The sequence below is a fragment of the Oncorhynchus tshawytscha genome, linkage group LG24, assembly GCF_018296145.1.
Source record: "Oncorhynchus tshawytscha isolate Ot180627B linkage group LG24, Otsh_v2.0, whole genome shotgun sequence".
NCBI lineage: Eukaryota > Metazoa > Chordata > Actinopteri > Salmoniformes > Salmonidae > Oncorhynchus > Oncorhynchus tshawytscha.
Genome location: NC_056452.1, coordinates 16783471 through 16802399, shown reverse-complemented (window position 1 = coordinate 16802399; position 18929 = coordinate 16783471). Strand labels below are relative to the sequence as shown.

Sequence of the window (18929 nt, the reverse complement as noted above, 5' to 3'; positions counted from 1 at the left end):
TGTTTTCATTAAACATTTCAACAGGGACACCACCCTATAATTTGAATGAGATGTAATATATCTATAGGATGATTACAACACAGTCCACAGTAGCGTGAAATGGATGGTGGGACAGAGAAACAGAGATATACAGAAAGTGGACCATATCCCCTGAATCTGATCCAATGAATCTGTCAGACCTCTTTTATATCACAGTGCTGGCCTGCCTCTGTATCTCATGATACTGTAATGTTGTTATAAAAGTGTGTGTGTGTGTGTGTGTGTGTGTGTGTCACCCTGACACCCGCTGCGTTGATCCAACCATGCAGTAACGTCAATCACAGACATCCACAGAGATCAATCTACAGACACATCAACTCCCATGGGGGTTAGGGGCAGTGTGCACGTTGTGTGTGTGTGTGTGTGTGTCACAGTGTGTGTGTGTCACAGTGTGTGTCTGTGTATGGGTACCGGAGGACTGGGAGTCATGGTTCTTTCCTTACAAGTAACGCCCATGAATCCAGGGTGCAAGAACTACAAGTGTAGTCCAACCTCAGTCCCATCCAACAGACAGATTTTATGCGTTCATTGTGGCACCGTACTTCTCTCCAGTTCCTGGTGACACTCACCTCACAGTAAGGGAACGAGCAGCTTTAGAAGCACTATGGATTGGAGAGTTACCGGCACTCCTCGTCAAGTCCTCCACAGATTTGTCCGGTGTGGCTGTCCCGTTGTCCAAACTGTCCATGTCATAGCTGAGGGTCCAAAGTACAGGTGTAGGATCTTAATTTGATAACTTTTTTGTTGCTGAGAATTTTCCTGTACAGCAGGAAATGCAGATTAACTTTGTGATTTACATACATTCACTGAAAAAATGCAATAGCATAACCACCAATCAAGCAACATTATGGACTAAAAATTCAAATTCTGTTGCTGCAGGATTATTTTGCTGCGACAATATAGGTCAAATTAAGATCCTACATCTGTCGAAGGGATTTGGACATGAATGGTATAGGTGAAACAATATTATCAATATGGAATATTCAAGTTATGTTAAATGTTCAATCTAAAGCCCTCTGATATTTTTCACGACTAAAATATCCCCAAAAAAGAAGGAAAGACCCAGAGCCCCCCATAAAGAACCACATCAGGATGGACACTCAAGGTCAAAACCTTGCCTTTTCCTCTCAGATTGTCTTATCCATACATAGACGTGGTACTCACGTGACGGCACATTGGGCGAAGGACATATAGTCAACCAGGAAGTCCAGGCCCCGGTTCTCCTCACTGAGGAACTCCTGAGCCCAGCTGGAGCGAAGGGGAACAGGATAGGATGGGAAACAGGAGGGGGGAAAGGATAATAAGACCCAATTGGCACACCTTAAAACAATTAACAATTTAGTACATACTGTACAACAATCAAACATAACCACAGTATTCAGAAGTTCACAACTGATTTGTTTACAGCGTACTGTGTTACATTGTGTGGTGTTGACTGTGTTCGTTGTTGTTTGTCATTGTAATTTTTTTTGTGCTGTGTGAAAAGAAAAAAAATATGAAATATCACACAAAAATAAGTAAGTACACAACTCGAACAGTAACCACAGCATTAAAACATCAATCTCACTCGACGAAACGCTGAAAGAATCTCACATGCACCACGACTTCATTCCCACACTTTACAATAAGCAATTGTGGTGCATAGTTTACAAAAGCACACATCTGACAGGAACTGCCAAATAGCAGCCTAAATCCAGCATCTTATGGTTTGCATATGAATATCAAGTCATTGTATCATATTTCAGTGCTCTCACCCAATGCTCTTTTACAGGATTCCTTTAGAGCGGTTTTATAATTATCAATGAGCTAATTCATCCCACCTCCTCTCCCCTGTAACTATTCCCTAGGTCGTTGCTGTAGATGACAATGCGTTCACAGTCAAATTACCTGGTAAATTTGTTAAAAAAGATATAAAAACAACCAACAGATTGGAGTAAGTGGAAAAGTTGGGTAAGGGGGGCAGGTCTCACCCAATATGATTGGTCCTCAGGGAAATTTCCAGCTCTCTCAAGACCTGTGTGGACTCCTGGACACGCCTCTTGAACTGTCACAACAAGGTCGTTATCATTGTGGAGAAATGTTTGATGGTGTATAGAGAACTAAACAAGCAGTGACCTACGTAGCTATGGATGAAACCAGATGTTTGTTTTTTTAAACATACAGTAGCTTTTGCAAATTCATTGGATATCAGTGATTAATTCAAGGAATTATATTTTTGAAAATAGCCATAGCCCAGACGGGCCTGGTACAGGAATGTAATGGTACAGTACCTTACGACTAATCCCTCCCTGGTCAAGATAACTTCTGAGCTTCAGCAAGTAAGCAGAGGGTGGATTTTTCACCTGGAACCGTTCCTGAGAGAGAGAGAGAGAGAGAGAGAGAGAGAGAGAGAGAGAGAGAGAGAAGTATATCTAATTATGTTTATTACATGGGTGCACTGTGGGAGAAAGAGGGCAAAACTCAACAGTTTTGTCTTCACAGCCTTGATGCTGACAGTGCTTCATTTATGCTAACATAACCAATGATATATCTGTTGATGAGGCTGAACCAAGGCTGGTTGATGAGGCTGAACCAATGTTGGGACACTGCTTGTCGGGAGGCCAATCTATCAATCGATGCCAGGTCAGAGTTGAGGCAGAGGGCCTTTGATAACAATAAGATAGGGGACAACATTGAACCATTGCAGGTCTGTGCTGCGGTGACGGTAACAGTGACAGGTGTCCTGTATGTCACTCCCCTCCGAGCCTCAGGAAGTTATCTGCCTCCTCACCGTTGCCACAGCAACCTACAATATTGATGAGGTTGCCAGCAGGACACATTGTGTGTGTGTGTGTGTGTGTGTGTGTGTGTGTGTGTGTGTGTGTGTGTGTGTGTGTGTGTGTGTGTGTGTGTGTGTGTGTGTGTGTGTGTGTGTGTGAACGACCACTCTCATTGTGTTAGTGTGTCAATGGGGTGCTTTCCTAGAAACAAGGACACACTGACAAAAACAAACATGAAAAGAAAAACTCAGTTCTACTCTACGAAGGTCTGCGAATCAGGGATTCAATCATTATAACGTAGTATTCCCTAAAGAAATGTCATGGTTATCATGTAACCTCACTCTGAAGCAGTGGTGTAAAATACTTAAGTAAAGTCAAAAATACATTTAAGTACTACTTAAGTTGTTTTTGGGTTATTTGTACTTTACTTTACTATTGATATTTTTGACTACTTTTACTTTTACTTCACTACATTCCCAAAGAAAATAATGTACTGTACATTTCACTCCATACATTTTCCCTAACACCCAAAGGTACTTGTTACATTTTAAATGCTTAACTGGACAGGAAAATTGTCAAATTCACGCATTTATCAAGAGAACATCCTTGGTCATCCCTGCTGCCTCTGATCTGGTGGACTCACTAAACACAAATGCTTTGTTTGTCGATTAGTGTTGGAGTGTGCCCTGGATATGCATACATTAAAAAACAGTGCTAAATACAAATGGTTTGCTAAATATAAGGAATTTGAAAATCATTTATACATTTGATACTTAAGTATATTTTAACAATTACATGTACTTATGATACATAAGTATATTTAAAATCAAATACTTTTAGACTTCTACTCAAGTCATATTTGACTGGATGACTTTCACTTTTAGGTGAGTAATTTTCAATAAAAAAATGACAAACCACTGCTCTGAAGTTCCTCTAGGAACTATGATTACATCCTGATACTGTAGTGTTATTGACACAGCACAGTAGTGTTGTATGGTGCAGTGGAGTTGAGGTCCCACCTGATCACAGACCAGCTCCCACTTCTTCTCGCTGTCATACTGACACAGGATCTTCACCTTGTCTGGAGGCAGATTCATGGAGTTCTATGGGGAAAAAAACAAAGAGAGAGAGAGAGAGAGAGAGAGAGAGAGAGAGAGAGAGAGAGAGAGAGTGAGAGAGTGTGTGAGAGTGAGAGAGAGAGAGAGAGAGAGAGAGAGAGAGAGAGAGAGAGAGAGAGAGAGAGAGAGAGAGAGAGAGAGAGAATGATTCATATGTCAGAAAAGAGTTTTACTATATATGGTGTCGATCAAAATATGAACTTTGAGAAGCAATGATGGCAAATGATGTTTTGTTGCAATAGGTTCCGTCAGAGCAATTATGATGAGTGGATTTTCTGACTTGATGTGCTTCAAAACATCACGCTTATCTTATCACCTTCTCTTGTTGAAAAGTGAAAACTAGTAACAAATTACTGGGTGGCATTTAGCCTGCAGATATGCTGCAGATATACAGGTAACTGATTGCCAAAATAAAAGTCTCAGGCGCAGCTTCAGAATCTCCCATAAGTGTTCAATTGGGTGACTTCATTCTATAGCTAGAGGACTCCTGATATCTCCAGGAGTGATAAGTATCATTTTTTGTCTTTATCTGTTTTCTATTACTGTGTTTTTAGTAGCTGGGGTCATCTACTTCAAGTGCTGCCTGTCTTCCCAGTAGCCTAGTTGATATATGAACTGCTGACTGCTCATAACATGGAAATGATTGTTGACATATCAACCAGAATCAAGGGACAGGGCATTTTGTAACTTGTTTTGTGACTGTATTGGAGGGGGAGTGGTTTCTTCACCTCTGCTAGGCAATTAGTGTTAGTACTTCAGACTCCCCTGGTTTCTCAGCAGCAGGTGTAAGCGGCGGTCGTGCCATTGGCGGCCTCGTAGGAAAAACTAAGACTGTAGCCGAAACTAAGACGGTTCTGCCGAGTTGTTCTGTGGAGTTGTTCGAGGAAAGTAAGAGAGTAAGGCTCCACACCACTCTCTCACTTGAGTATCTTGCCTAGTTATTTAATGACTCTCATTTTGCTCTTTTGTAGCTTTGGCAACTATGTGTGTTTTCTATACCTGTTTGCTCCTCTCCCTGTAGGCTTTACAGACGCTCCCCACCCATTGGCTGCAACACTTCTAATTTAGTGTACCCGGCTTACACAACCAATGTGGAATTTCGGGTCTCTGGCAATGTTTGGAAGTGCCATTTTGCAGTCAAGAACGCCGAGTTCATTTCAGGACCTTGACATTTAGGCCCTGATGGAGACATGGATTTCCCTTGAGAACGCTGCTACCCTAGCTGCTCTCTTCATCTGATTACGTTTTCTCTCGGTAGTCCAAGAGCATCTGGTCGTCGCGGTGGTGGCACAGGGCTACTCATTTCTCCTAACTGGAGATTTTCTGTTTTCCCCCTCCCTCACCTGTCCATTTCCTCATTTGAATTCCATGCTGTCACTGTCACTTGTCCACTCAAGCTTTGCATTATTGTCATCGATCGCCCACCAAGTGCCCTTGGAGAGTTCCTCAATGAGCTTAACACCTTGATAAACTCAGTTCCTGACGATGGCTCACAGCTTTTCGTACTTGGCGACTTCAACCTTTCAACGTTTGCCTTTCCCCTCCTCGCCTCTTTTGACCTCACCCTTTCCCAGTCCCCTCCCACTCACAAGACAGGCAATACGCTTGACCTCATCTTTACTAGAGGCTGTTCGCCTACTAATATCACTGCAAACCCTTTCAGGTCTCTGATCACTACTTTGTTTCCTTTTCTGTCTCCCTTTCCTCCAACCCCAGCCACTCAGCCCCTACCTAGATGGTCATGTGCTGTCGCAGTCTTCACTCTCTCTCTTACTGCTCTCTCCTCTTCTATCCTATCATCTCTCCCTTCTGCTAAATCCTTCTCACTCGTCTCCTGATTCTGCCTCTTCGACCATACTCTGCTCTCTTTCCGTATTTTATGACTTGCACTGTCCCCTTTCCTCCTGGCCGGGTCGCCCTCCTCTCCTGCTCCATGATGAGCTACCAGAACAGGGCTGCGGGGAGCTGAGAAAAAATAGATTCAAGTAAAACTTCCAGAAGACATATCATCCTTTCACTCCCTCATCTCTACCTTATCTTCCACTGTATCTGCTGCTAAAGCAACGTTCTATCTCTCTAAATGTCAAGCTTCTGCCTCAAACCCTAGGAAACTCTTTTCCACCTTCTCTTCCCTCCTTAATCCTTCACTCCTCCTCCCTCTCTGTGGAGGACTTTGACTACATTCACTCAGCATATTGAGTTCACTGGTCCCACTCATACAGAACTACCCTACGCCTTGACCTCTTCCTTCCGCCTCTCTCTAGATAAAATCATGTAACTAGTGAGGTCTGGCCGCTCGACAACCCATTCGACCCCTCCCTTCTCTAGACCATCTCTGGAGACCTTCTCCCTTTCCATCATCAACTCATCCCTGATCACTGGTTGCATCCCCTCTGACTTCAAAATGGCCCGAGTTGCTCCCCTCCTCAAGAAACTAACACTCGACTCATCTGACGTCAGACTAAAGACCTGTATCCCTTCTTTCTTTTCATTCCAAAACACTTAAGCATGCTGTCTCTGATCAACTCTCTTGTTATCTCTCTCAGAACGATCTTCTTGACACCAACCAGTCAGAGCACCGAGACTGCTCTTCTTTGTGTCACGGAGGCACTCCACACTGCTAAGGCTGACTTTCTCTCCTCTGTTCTCATCCTCCTAGATTTATCTGCTGCATTTGACACCGTGAACCGCCAGATCCTCCTCTCCACCCTCTCAGGGCTGGGCGTCTCAGGCTCTGCACACTCTTGGATTGCATCCTACCTGGCAGGCCGCTCCTACCAGGTGACGTGGAGAGGATCTGTGTCTGCACCATATACTCTCACTACTTGTGTCCCCCAGGGCTCTGTTCTAGGTCCTCTCCTCTTCTCTCTATACACCAAGTCACATGGCACTGCCATATCCTCACACGGTCTCCTATCATTGCCATGTGAATGACACTCAACAAAAGTTCTCCTTCCCCTAGTGGCGACACGCATCTCTGCGTGCCTGGCAGATATATCAATTTGGTTTTCGGCTCACCACCTCAAGCTTAACAAGACAGAACTGCTCTTCCTCCCAAGGAAGGCCTGCCCGCTCAAAGACATCTCCATCACGGTTGACAACTCTAGTGTCGCCCTCCCAGAGTGCAAAGAATCTTGATGTAACCCTGGACAACACCCTGTCATTCTTTGCAAACATCAAAGCAGTGACTCGCTCCTGCAGGTTCATTCTCTACAACATCCATAGAGTACGACCTTACCTCACAGAGGAAGCGGCGCAGGTCCTAATCCAGGCATTTGCCATCTCCCGTCTGGACTACTGTACTCGATGTTGGCTGGGCTCCCCGCTTGTGCCAACAAACCCCTGCAACTTATCCAGAAGGCTGCAGCTCACCCGGTTTTCAGCCTTCCCAAGTTCTCACATGTTACCCTGCTCGTCTGCAAACTCCACAGGCTTCCAGTTGAAGCTCCTATCCACTACACTACCCTATCTTCAGACTATGCTCAAACCCTACACCCCAACCCGAGCACTCCGTTCTGCCACCTCTGGTCTCTTGGCCCTCCCACCTCTAGAGGAGGGCCACTCCTGCTCAGCCAAGTCGTCAAAGTTCTTCCCTGTCCTGGCACCCCAATGGTGGAACCAGCTAGGACAGCAGAGCCCCTGCCCACCTTCTGAAAGCACCTGAAGGCCTACCTCTTCCAAGAGAGTCTTAAATATGCACTTGCCCCCCCCCCAGCTCTGACCTTGCTGATATTTACTTTATTGAGGAAAAGTGTATTTTGTGGCTCACTGTGATTTTCCTATTTTCCATTGTTAAAACATAACAATGATTCAATTCAATATGTTTAATGCAGGCCTGAATCACTTCTTTGAATATATCTATTGTTCCCTGGATGGCAGTTTCCCGAAATAGAACGCAACTGCTCAGCTACAGCGACCGACAAATTTTGCAGTCTGGTAGACATGGATCGATTTATTGTAAAAAAATCAACTGAAATCGATTGACAATGAAAATTAGGGGGGAGAGCTGGAGAACAACGTGACAGCTATGAACGAATAACCTCCGGAGAACCAGGAAAATCAAGAAGAGGAAATGCGGGGAAATGCATCTAGCTAACAGAGCTAACGTGGCTAACGTGGCTAACGTGGCTAACGTGGCTAACGTGGCTCCAGTGGCTAAGAGAAGGATACGGTCGATTCAAGAAGAACACAGAAAGTTCCACGAGAAATGGACAGACAAATATTCTTTTGTACTGCATAATGGGACTCACTTTGTCTTATTATACAAGGTAGTCAACTGTTTTAAATGAGCAAATTTTGAGCGACATTTCCAGTCACACCATGCCCACATTAACAAAACAAATCCACCACAAAGCAACCTCAGAAACAACAAAGTAGCGCAACTTAAAACAGGACAGCTCAAAGGACAACAACAAATGATAGACAGATCTAGCACTGTTGCAGAGAAAACGACAGAGGCAACATATGAGATTGCTTGGATACTCGCGAGAAACAAGAAGACCTTCACAGACGCGGAGATTGTCAAATAATGTTTTTTTGGCCTCAGCCGAAATATCGTATGCTGATTTCACAAACAAGCTACTTCAAAGCCACTTTTTTTAAATTCTATTTTATTTCACGTTTATTTAACTAGGCAAGTCAGTTAAGAACAAATTCTTATTTACAATGATGGCCTAGCCTGGCCAAAACCGGATGACGCTGGGCCAATTGTGTATGTATATATATTTGTGATTTGCTGTACATCAAATCAATTGTATGTGCTCTATTACTCTGAATTTGCTCTCAATTGATAATTGATAATATTGGAAGAAAAAGTACAATAAATGAATGACCTGTGCAGCCCTCTGAATGATTGTCTCAACCCAAAGTGACCCCCTTACAAAAAAGTGTGAGTAACACTGTACTATACCTTTCATATGTGGTTGTCCCACCTAGGTATATTAAGATGAATGCACTAACTGTAAGTTACTCTGAATAAGAGCATCTACTAAATTATGTAAATGTGAAATGTGACTGAAACAGTCATGGCATTTTGTTACGCTCGTCGTTGTAAGAATGGTCGGACCAAGATGCAGCGTGGGGTAGGTTAATCATATTTATTAATGACAACCAGCAACAAAACAAGAAAGAGAAAACCAACAAAACGTACAGCCTTGTAGGCCTCAACAGCAACAATACAAAAACAAGATCCCACACAAAACAGGTGGAAAAAGGCTGCCTAAATATGATTCCCAATCAGAGACAACGATAGACAGCTGCCTCTGATTGGGAACCATACCAGGCCAACATAGAAATGCAAAAACTAGAGTACCCACCCTAGTCACACCCTGACCTAACCAAAATAGAGAATAAAAAGCATCTAAGGTCAGGACGTGACACATATGGTTTACATATTTTTCATGCTCATTAAAACAGTCAGTGACCACTCGTGCCCTGTGGATGGGGGCATTGTCATCCCATGAGGACATAGCCAAAGTCGCCAAAATAATGGCAAAAATAATGGCCTACCCAGCATTTTTATACATGAGCCTAAGCATGATGGGATGTTTACTGCTTAACTAACTCAGGAACCACGCCTGTGTGGAAGCACCTGCTTTCAATATACTTTGTATCCCTAATTTACTCAAGTGTTTCCATTATTTTGGCAGTTACCTGTATGAATTTGTGAACACTGCAAATCATAGACGGTATGAGTCACCTGAAACTCCTGACCATATGAATAGGCCATGTGAATAGACAGGCACACGATGTCCCTTGAATGCACAGTGCAGCCGGTTGCTATGACAAGCTCGTCAATAACGCAGCACCTCAATGATTTCATTAAGCATCACTCAGCGGGGACAACCCTGCCCCTATACAGTCGACAGGCGACCCGAACTGCTGCCAGATAGTGTTCCTGTTTCACCTGGGAGCCTGGTGCTGTTGCCACAACACGGGAGAGTGTGTTTTGCTGGATTTTTTTAAAGAGGGAGGTATGGAGAGACCGCGGAAGTGTAGAATAGAGAGAGTGCATCACTGATGAAAACCTCTCATCTTCAAAACAGAAACTTCAGGAAATGTAAAAAAAAAAAAGTCATATTTTCCTATTATTAACAAACATTCATTTAGGAAAATTTAGAAGCTATTTTGAAAACATTTTCTTGGTCCTAGAGCCATTTTTAGAATACATTGAGGGAAGTTACTAATTTCAATAAAAATGGCAAAAATGAAGTTACGAGGTTTTTATCAGACAGTGACAATAGGTTACATCCTTCTGACGTCATAGTCAGTACTTTCACTCAAACACATTTTTTTTGAAATAGCTGCTGGAGAATCAGGTAGCTACAGAGATATAGAGACGGTCTGCATGTAAACATTATTACATTGTTCACCATGACGCATACTACATGAACAAGGCATATGGTTTACTGTATGTATTCACTCATGTAAAAGGATGAAAATAGTGTATTTAAACGTAAAAACGGTTTACATTAGTAAGCCGACTGTTAGAATGAAGTCAGACGTGAAACAGTCCCCATTCACACTGATATCGAACCTCAAAAGCCATGACTTACTGTCTTGTTGCTTTACTGCCTACAGTACAAAACAGTGTCAATACAAAGCGGTTAGGAATCATTGTTCATTGCGGTTACATACAGTAGGTGTTTAACTATGTCATATGCACTATTAAACAGTACTTACTGTAAACTGGTTCTCCATCTCCAACACATTACCTCTACTCTTGCACAATCTCCCTATTTCACGCTACCTAGACTAAGCCTTTACTTTTTTTATTTTTTTATTTCACCTTTATTTAACCAGGTAGGCTAGTTGAGAACAAGTTCTCATTTGCAACTGCGACCTGGCCAAGATAAAGCAAAGCAGTGTGAACAGACAACACAGAGTTACACATGGAGTAAGCAATTAACAAGTCAATAACACAGTAGAAAAAAAGAGAGTCTATATACATTGTGTGCAAAAGGCATGAGGAGGGAGGCAAATCATTTCGCAGATTAACACTGGAGTGAAAAATGATCAGATGGTCATGTACAGGTAGAGATATTGGTGTGCAAAAGAGCAGAAAAGTAAATAAATAAAAACAGTAAGGGGATGAGGTAGGTCAAATTGGGTGGGCTATTTACCAATAGACTATGTACAGCTGCAGCGATCGGTTAGCTGCTCAGATAGAAGATGTTTGAAGTTGGTGAGGGAGATAAAAGTCTCCAACTTCAGCGATTTTTGCAATTCGTTCCAGTCACAGGCAGCAGAGAACTGGAACGAAAGGCGGCCAAATGAGGTGTTGGCTTTAGGGATGATCAGTGAGATACACCTGCTGGAGCGCGTGCTACGGGTGGGTGTTGCCATCGTGACCAGTGAACTGAGATAAGGCGGAGCTTTACCTAGCATGGACTTGTAGATGACCTGGAACCAGTGGGTCTGGCGACGAATATGTAGCGAGGGCCAGCCGACTAGAGCATACAGGTCGCAGTGGTGGGTGGTATAAGGTGCTTTAGTGACAAAACTGATGGCACTGTGATAAACTGCATCCAGTTTGCTGAGTAGAGTGTTGGAAGCTATTTTGTAGATGACGTTGCCGAAGTCGAGGATCGGTAGGATAGTCAGTTTTACTAGGGTAAGTTTGGCGGCGTGAGTGAAGGAGGCTTTGTTGCGGAATAGAAAGCCGACTCTAGATTTGATTTTCGATTGGAGATGTTTGATATGAGTCTGGAAGGAGAGTTTACAGTCTAGCCAGACACCTAGGTACTTATAGATGTCCACATATTCAAGGTCGGAACCATCCAGGGTGGTGATGCTAGTCAGGCGTGCGGGTGCAGGCAGCGAACGGTTGAAAAGCATGCATTTGGTTTTACTAGCGTTTAAGAGCAGTTGGAGGCCACGGAAGGAGTGTTGTATGGCATTGAAGCTCGTTTGGAGGTTAGATAGCACAGTGTCCAAGGACGGGCCGGAAGTATATAGAATGGTGTCGTCTGCGTAGAGGTGGATCAAGGAATCGCCCGCAGCAAGAGCAACATCATTGATATATACAGAGTAAAGAGTCGGCCCGAGAATTGAACCCTGTGGCACCCCCATAGAGACTGCCAGAGGACCGGACAGCATGCCCTCTGATTTGACACACTGAACTCTGTCTGCAAAGTAGTTGGTGAACCAGGCAAGGTAGTCATCAGAAAAACCGAGGCTACTGAGTCTGCCGATAAGAATATGGTGATTGACAGAGTCGAAGGCCTTGGCAAGGTCGATGAAGACGGCTGCACAGTACTGTCTTTTATCGATGGCGGTTATGATATCGTTTAGCACCTTGAGCGTTGCTGAGGTGCACCCGTGACCGACTCGGAAACCAGATTGCACAGCGGAGAAGGTACGGTGGGATTCGAGATGGTCAGTGACCTGTTTGTTGACTTGGCTTTCGAAGACCTTAGATAGGCAGGGCAGGATGGATATAGGTCTGTAACTGTTTGGGTCCAGGGTGTCTCCCCCTTTGAAGAGGGGGATGACTGCGGCAGCTTTCCAATCCTTGGGGATCTCAGGCGATATGAAAGAGAGGTTGAACAGGCTGGTAATAGGGGTTGCGACAATGGTGGCGGATAGTTTCAGAAATAGAGGGTCCAGATTGTCAAGCCCAGCTGATTTGTACGGGTCCAGGTTTTGCAGCTCTTTCAGAACATCTGCTATCTGGATTTGGGTAAAGGAGAACCTGGATAGGCTTGGGCGAGTAGCTGCGGGGGGGGGGCGGAGCTGTTGGCCGAGGTTGGAGTAGCCAGGCGGAAGGCATGGCCAGCCGTTGAGAAATGCTTGTTGAAGTTTTCGATAATCATGGATTTATCGGTGGTGACCGTGTTACCTAGCCTCAGTGCAGTGGGCAGCTGGGAGGAGGTGCTCTTGTTCTCCATGGACTTCACAGTGTCTCAGAACTTTTTGGAGTTGGAGCTACAGGATGCAAATTTCTGCCTGAAGAAGCTGGCCTTTCCTTTCCTGACTGACTGCGTGTATTGGTTCCTGACTTCCCTGAACAGTTGCATATCGCGGGGAATATTCGATGCTATTGCAGTCCGCCACAGGATGTTTTTGTGCTGGTCGAGGGCAGTCAGGTCTGGGGTGAACCAAGGGCTATATCTGTTCTTAGTTCTGCATTTTTTGAACGGAGCATGCTTATCTAAAATGGTGAGGAAGTTACTTTAAAAAATGACCAGGCATCCTCAACTGACGGGATGAGGTCAATGTCCTTCCAGGATACCCGGGCCAGGTCGATTAGAAAGGCCTGCTCACAGAAGTGTTTTAGGGAGCGTTTGACAGTGATGAGGGGTGGTCGTTTGACTGCGGCTCCGTAGCGGATACAGGCAATGAGGCAGTGATCGCTGAGATCCTGGTTGAAGACAGCGGAGGTTGGAGGGCCAGTTGGTCAGGATGACGTCTATGAGGGTGCCCTTGTTTACAGATTTAGGGTTGTACCTGGTGGGTTCCTTGATGATTTGTGTGAGATTGAGGGCATCTAGCTTAGATTGTAGGACTGCCGGGGTGTTAAGCATATCCCAGTTTAGGTCACCTAACAGAACAAACTCTGAAGCTAGATTGGCAGTTCTATCAGTTCTAACTGCCCCTTTGGCAGTTCTATCTTGACGGAAAATGTTATAGTTGGGTATGGAACTCTCAGAATTTTTGGTGGCCTTCCTGAGCCAGGATTCAGACACGGCAAGGACATCAGGGTTAGCAGAGTGTGTTAAAGCAGTGAGTAAAACAAACTTAGGGAGGAGGCTTCTGATGTTGACATGCATGAAACCAGGGCTTTTTCGATCACAGAAGTCAACAAATGAGGGTGCCTGGGGACATGCAGGGCCTGGGTTTACCTCCACATCACCCGCGGAACAGAGGAGGAGTAGTATGAGGGTGTGGCTAAAGGCTATCAAAACTGGTCGCCTAGAGCGTTGGGGACAAAGAATAAAAGGAGCAGATTTCTGGGCATGGTAGGATATATTCAGGGCATAATGCACAGACAGGGGTATGGTGGGGTGCGGGTACAGCGGAGGTAAGCCCAGGCACTGGGTGATGATGAGAGAGGTTGTATCTCTGGACATGCTGGTTGTAATGGGTGAGGTCACCGCATGTGTGGGAGGTGGGACAAAGGGGGTATCAGGGGTATGAAGAGTGGAACTAGGGGCTCCATTGTAAACTAAAACAATGATAACTAACCTGAACAACAGTATACAAGGAATATTGACATTTGAGAGAGACATACAGCGAGGCATACAGTAATCACAGGTGTTGAATTGGGAGAGCTAGCTAAAACAGTAGGTGAGACAACAACAGCTAATCAGCTAGCACAACAACAGCAGGTAAAATGGTGTTGACTAGGCAGGGAGGGTCGGATTAACTACACACAGAGCCTGAGTGCGGCTGGGGCCGACAGATAAAACATAAACAAGCAGAATGGAGTACCGTGATTAAATGGACCGGTCGTGGGTCCGGATATTGTAGCCCAGGAGTATGCTTCGGTGGTAGCACAGGAGCTCTGGCCGGGCTAGCTTCAAGCTAAGTGGATGGAAACGCTAGCCAGGAGTAATCATCCGGGGTTGCGGTTAGCTAGTTGTGAAGATCCAGATGAGAATGTTCCGTTTGCGGTGGGAATCCGGGGATAAAAATAATAGGTCCGTTATGCTCTGGTTAGAGTCGCTTTGTTCGAACTGGCGAGAGCTTTCCGAGCTAAAGGTTAGATGATGTCCGGTTAGCTGATGACCGCTAGCAATGGTTAGCTGGCTAGCTTCAGTTGAGGGGTTCCGGATCCGAAGTAAATATAAATACTTTAGAAAAAAAAGCAGATCCACGCTACATTGGGTGAGGCGGGTTGCAGGAGAGTATTTAGATGGTGAGGTTTAGAAACATGTTTTAAAAGACATGCGAAGAAAAATTTGTAAAAATATGTTAAAAAAACAAACAATATATACAAGGGACACGACACGACAAGACGTCTGACTGCTACGCCATCTTGGATGTGCATCCTCCACATCCTCCACTTTGCAGTCACAATAGCAGGTGACCAGGAATACCACTACCACCACTTCTAGCCTGGTCCCAGATCAGTTTATGCTGTTAGTCACAATGACCAGAGAGGGACCAAACAGATCTGGGACCACACTTTATCCTTCTCCGAGCAGAGCCAACCGATTGTTGTTGGTGAGGTTGGCATCTACTTGAAGAAAGGAAGAACCTGCATTCACTGACATATTCGTTATGTTTTATTGTATTTTTTCAACAGCAGAGGTCAGAACAAACAACGTTTTGGCAGCAGCCTTCGTCAGCGTGAGGTTGGCATCTGCCATGGCAAGTCAAGTTATGTGCATGATAGTGAATTGCAGATGGTGGGACTGTCAGCTGACAGGCCACAGCCTCTTGCGGACTCTTTCCAACTCCCTCCCAACTTTACCTCTCGTGACAGTGAGAGTTATGAATGAGAGGCGAGGCAGATGGGATCTTTCACCCCGAGACACACGCACGCCTCCCCTTAGACTCCATGTTCATTAACGCACCCACACTGTCATGTATTATTGTTGGGCCTCTGGCTTCAGCTGCCCACCCCAACCAAAACACCTCCCTACTCACACACGCACATCCTGCACTACTAATTATAGCCCAACACAGCCCTGCCACCCAGGAAAACTGGGCTAGCCGACAAGAGACTCACATATCTATATCTTTACCTCACCAACGCACTCCTCCTCCTCGTTCTCCTCTTCCTCCTCCTCCTCTTCTCCTGGTCATGAAAGCCTGTGGTCATGAAAGCCTGTGGTCTCAGTGGCACAACTCACATGAGAAGTCAGACATGAGCTAAAGCTGAAAGCTATTGGCCTTTTGGTTTTGATTAATACATTTTTTAATTGTTTCTAGGTAGCTACTTGGTGTCTTGAAGCGGGCCCAAGTTTTGTAACCACTATCTATACACATCAGCTCAGTCAGTTAAAAGTAATTTGTGTCACACACAAGGGATGGGGGGAAGGGATGCACAATTAATAGCGAACAACATCCTAAATCAATGGTACAGCCAGCGCACTGATAAATCAGGCTTGATAAATTATGTTGGATCAATAAACTGGGATTAGAGTTGCCTGGTGGCTAGTCCTGTACAGGGGCATGCAGAGGAATAACCTACTAGAGTTTTACTGTAGTTTATCTGTACAGTAGGGGCATTATGATATCAAAGTCACATGTTCTTTTTTTCTCATTGACATCATGAAGCTACATTTACATAGGAGAGATGTGCATCTGTGTATGTGGTCAAAATCTGGAAAATACACTAAGTAATTATCTGAAGAAAAAAAAAATATATATATCTATTATATATATATATATATATATATATATATATATATATATATATATATATATATATATGCATACATGTGCTTAGTACAGTACTGTAGACCAATTTGTTACCGTGACATTGATTGGGCCACCTGTCACTTTAAGAGTTCTATCTTCAAAGACAGTAGTCATGGGACAAATTGCACTAATCTCTAATTATATTCTATCGATTAGACCTCCACCCTACTCTCCTCCCTCACATACAGTACACACTCCGACACAGGGACAAAAACATGCACAGCCATGCCCCACAAAGTAACCCTGCCATTGAAACACCCTCTTGTTTCACTGGTGTGATTGCATATAGTATCAAATTGCTCTCATTGTCATAACCAAGTAAATGGGGCACTCAGACATTAGGCTACACTTCCAATTGTATCATTCCCTTTAAATAGACTTATCAGCTCTAGATTCGTAACTCTCTAAGGACACTGTCTATCTCGGCTATCAGGAGGCCTCAACAAGTGTGGTCCAGGCTGCCATGTCAAGTAGCCTGGGAGCATGTCGTGTCCTTCTGTTTAATTATTGTAAGCTGCTATGTTTAACAGAGGCCCACTCAAGGAGGATCAGTCAGGGCAGTTAGCTCTTATCTGTCTCTGATCTACATATGTCAGTTTGGCAGTTGGGGAAAGGGGAACAGTCATTGTGTGAGAGGTGAAATTCCCCCCAAAGGGATATACAGTGATGTAAAGTACTTAAGTAACAATACTTTAAAGTACTACTCAAGTACTTTCTTGGGGTATCTGTACTTGAATTACTATTTTTGACTACTTTTACTTTTACTTCCCTGCATTCCTAAAGAAATGTATGCACTTTTTACATTGTCCCTGACACCCAAAAGTTCATTACATTTTGAATGCTTAGCAGGACAGAAAATGGTCCAATTCGCACACTTATCAAGAGAACATCCCTGGTCATCCCTACTGCCACTGATCTGGTGGACTCACTAAACACAAATGCTTTGTTTTTAAATGATGTCTGAGTGTTTGAGTGTGACCCTGGCTATTCGTAAAAATAATAATAAATACAAATACAAATACATACAAAAAAATCTCTCTATATATATACAGTTGAGGTCGGAAGTTTACATACACTCATTAAAACTCGTTTTTCAACCACTCCACAAATTTCTTGTTAACAAAGTATAGTTTTGGCAAGTCAGTTAGGACATCTACTTTGTGCATGACACAATTAATTTTTCCAACAATTGTTTACAGACAGATTATTTCACTTATAATTCACTGTATTACAATTCCAGTGGGTCAGAAGTTTACATACACTGAGTTGACTGTGCCTTTAAACAGCTTGGAAAATTCCAGAAAATGATGTCATGGCTTTAGAAGCTTCTGATAGGCTAATTGACATCATTTGAGTCAATTGGAGGTGTACCTGTGGATGTATTTCAAGGCCTACCTTCAAACTCAGTGCCTCTTTGCTTGACATCATGGGAAAATCAAAAGAAATCAGCCAAGACCTAGGACCATGCCTCAGGGCTACCTGGCATGATGACTCCTTGCTGTCCCCAGTCCACCTGGCCGTGCTGCTGCTCCAGTTTCAACTGTTCTGCCTGCGGCTATGGAACCCTGACCTGTTTACCGGACGTGCTACCTGTCACAGACCTGCTGTTTTCAACTCTTTAGAGACAGCAGGAGAGGTAGAGATACTCTTAATGATCGGCTATGAAAAGCCAACTGACATTTACTCCTGAGGTGCTGACTTGCTGCACCCTCAACAACTACTGTGATTATTATTATTTGACCCTGCTGGTCATTTATGAACATTTGAACATTTTGGCCATGTTCTGTTATAATCTCCACCCGGCACAGCCAGAAGAGGACTGGCCACCCCTCATAGCCTGGTTCCTCTCTAGGTTTCTTCCTAGGTTTTGGCCTTTCTAGGGAGTTTTTCCTAGCCACCGTGCTTCTACACCTGCATTGCTTGCTGTTTGGGGTTTTAGGCTGGGTTTCTGAACAGCACTTTGAGATATCAGCTGATGTAAGAAGGGCTATATAAATACATTTGATTTGAAGACCTCAGAAAGAAAATTGTAGACCTCCACAAGTCTGGTTCAACCTTGGGAGCAGTTTCCAAATGCCTGAAGGTACCACGTTCATCTGTACAAACAATAGTACGCAAGTATAAACACCATGGGACCACGCAGCTGTCATACAGCTCAGGAAGGAGACAAGTTCTATCTCCTAGAGATTATCATATTTGGTGCGAAAAGTGCAAATCAATCCCAGAAACAGGTACGAAAGTATCTATATCCACAGTAAAACGAGTCCTATATCGACATAACCTGAAAGGCCAGTCAGCAAGGAAAAGCCACTGCTCCAAAACCTCCATAAAAAAACAGACTACGGTTTGCAACTGCACATGGGGACAAAGATCATACTTTTTGGAGAAATGTCTTCTGGTCTGATGAAACAAAAATATAACTGTTTGGCCATAATGACCATTGTTATGTTTGGAGGAAAAAGGGGGAGGCTTGCAAGCTGAAGAACATCATCCCAACCGTGAAGCATGAGGGTGGCAGCATCATGTTGTGGGGGTGCTTTGCTGCAGGAGGGACTGGTGGGAACTTCACAAAATAGATGTAATCATGAGGGGGGAAAATGATGTGGATATATTGAAGCAACAGCTCAAGACATCAGTCAGGAAG

General features: G+C 44.0%; 1 protein-coding gene across 4 annotated transcripts in view; it reads right to left on the bottom strand.

The window, feature by feature from the left end:
- LOC112223240 (formin-like protein 1) overlaps nucleotides 1-18929 on the bottom strand; it is a 53018-nt gene that overhangs the window by 18232 nt on the left and 15857 nt on the right. For all 4 annotated transcript variants that reach the window (XM_042305402.1, XM_042305401.1, XM_042305400.1 and 1 more), the window contains exons 2-6: nucleotides 3818-3901; nucleotides 2310-2393; nucleotides 2010-2083; nucleotides 1204-1287; nucleotides 609-734 (exon numbers count right to left, since the gene is read on the bottom strand). In XM_042305402.1, the coding sequence (XP_042161336.1) occupies nucleotides 609-734; nucleotides 1204-1287; nucleotides 2010-2083; nucleotides 2310-2393; nucleotides 3818-3901 (452 nt within the window). The remainder of the gene's footprint in view (nucleotides 1-608; nucleotides 735-1203; nucleotides 1288-2009; nucleotides 2084-2309; nucleotides 2394-3817; nucleotides 3902-18929) is intronic.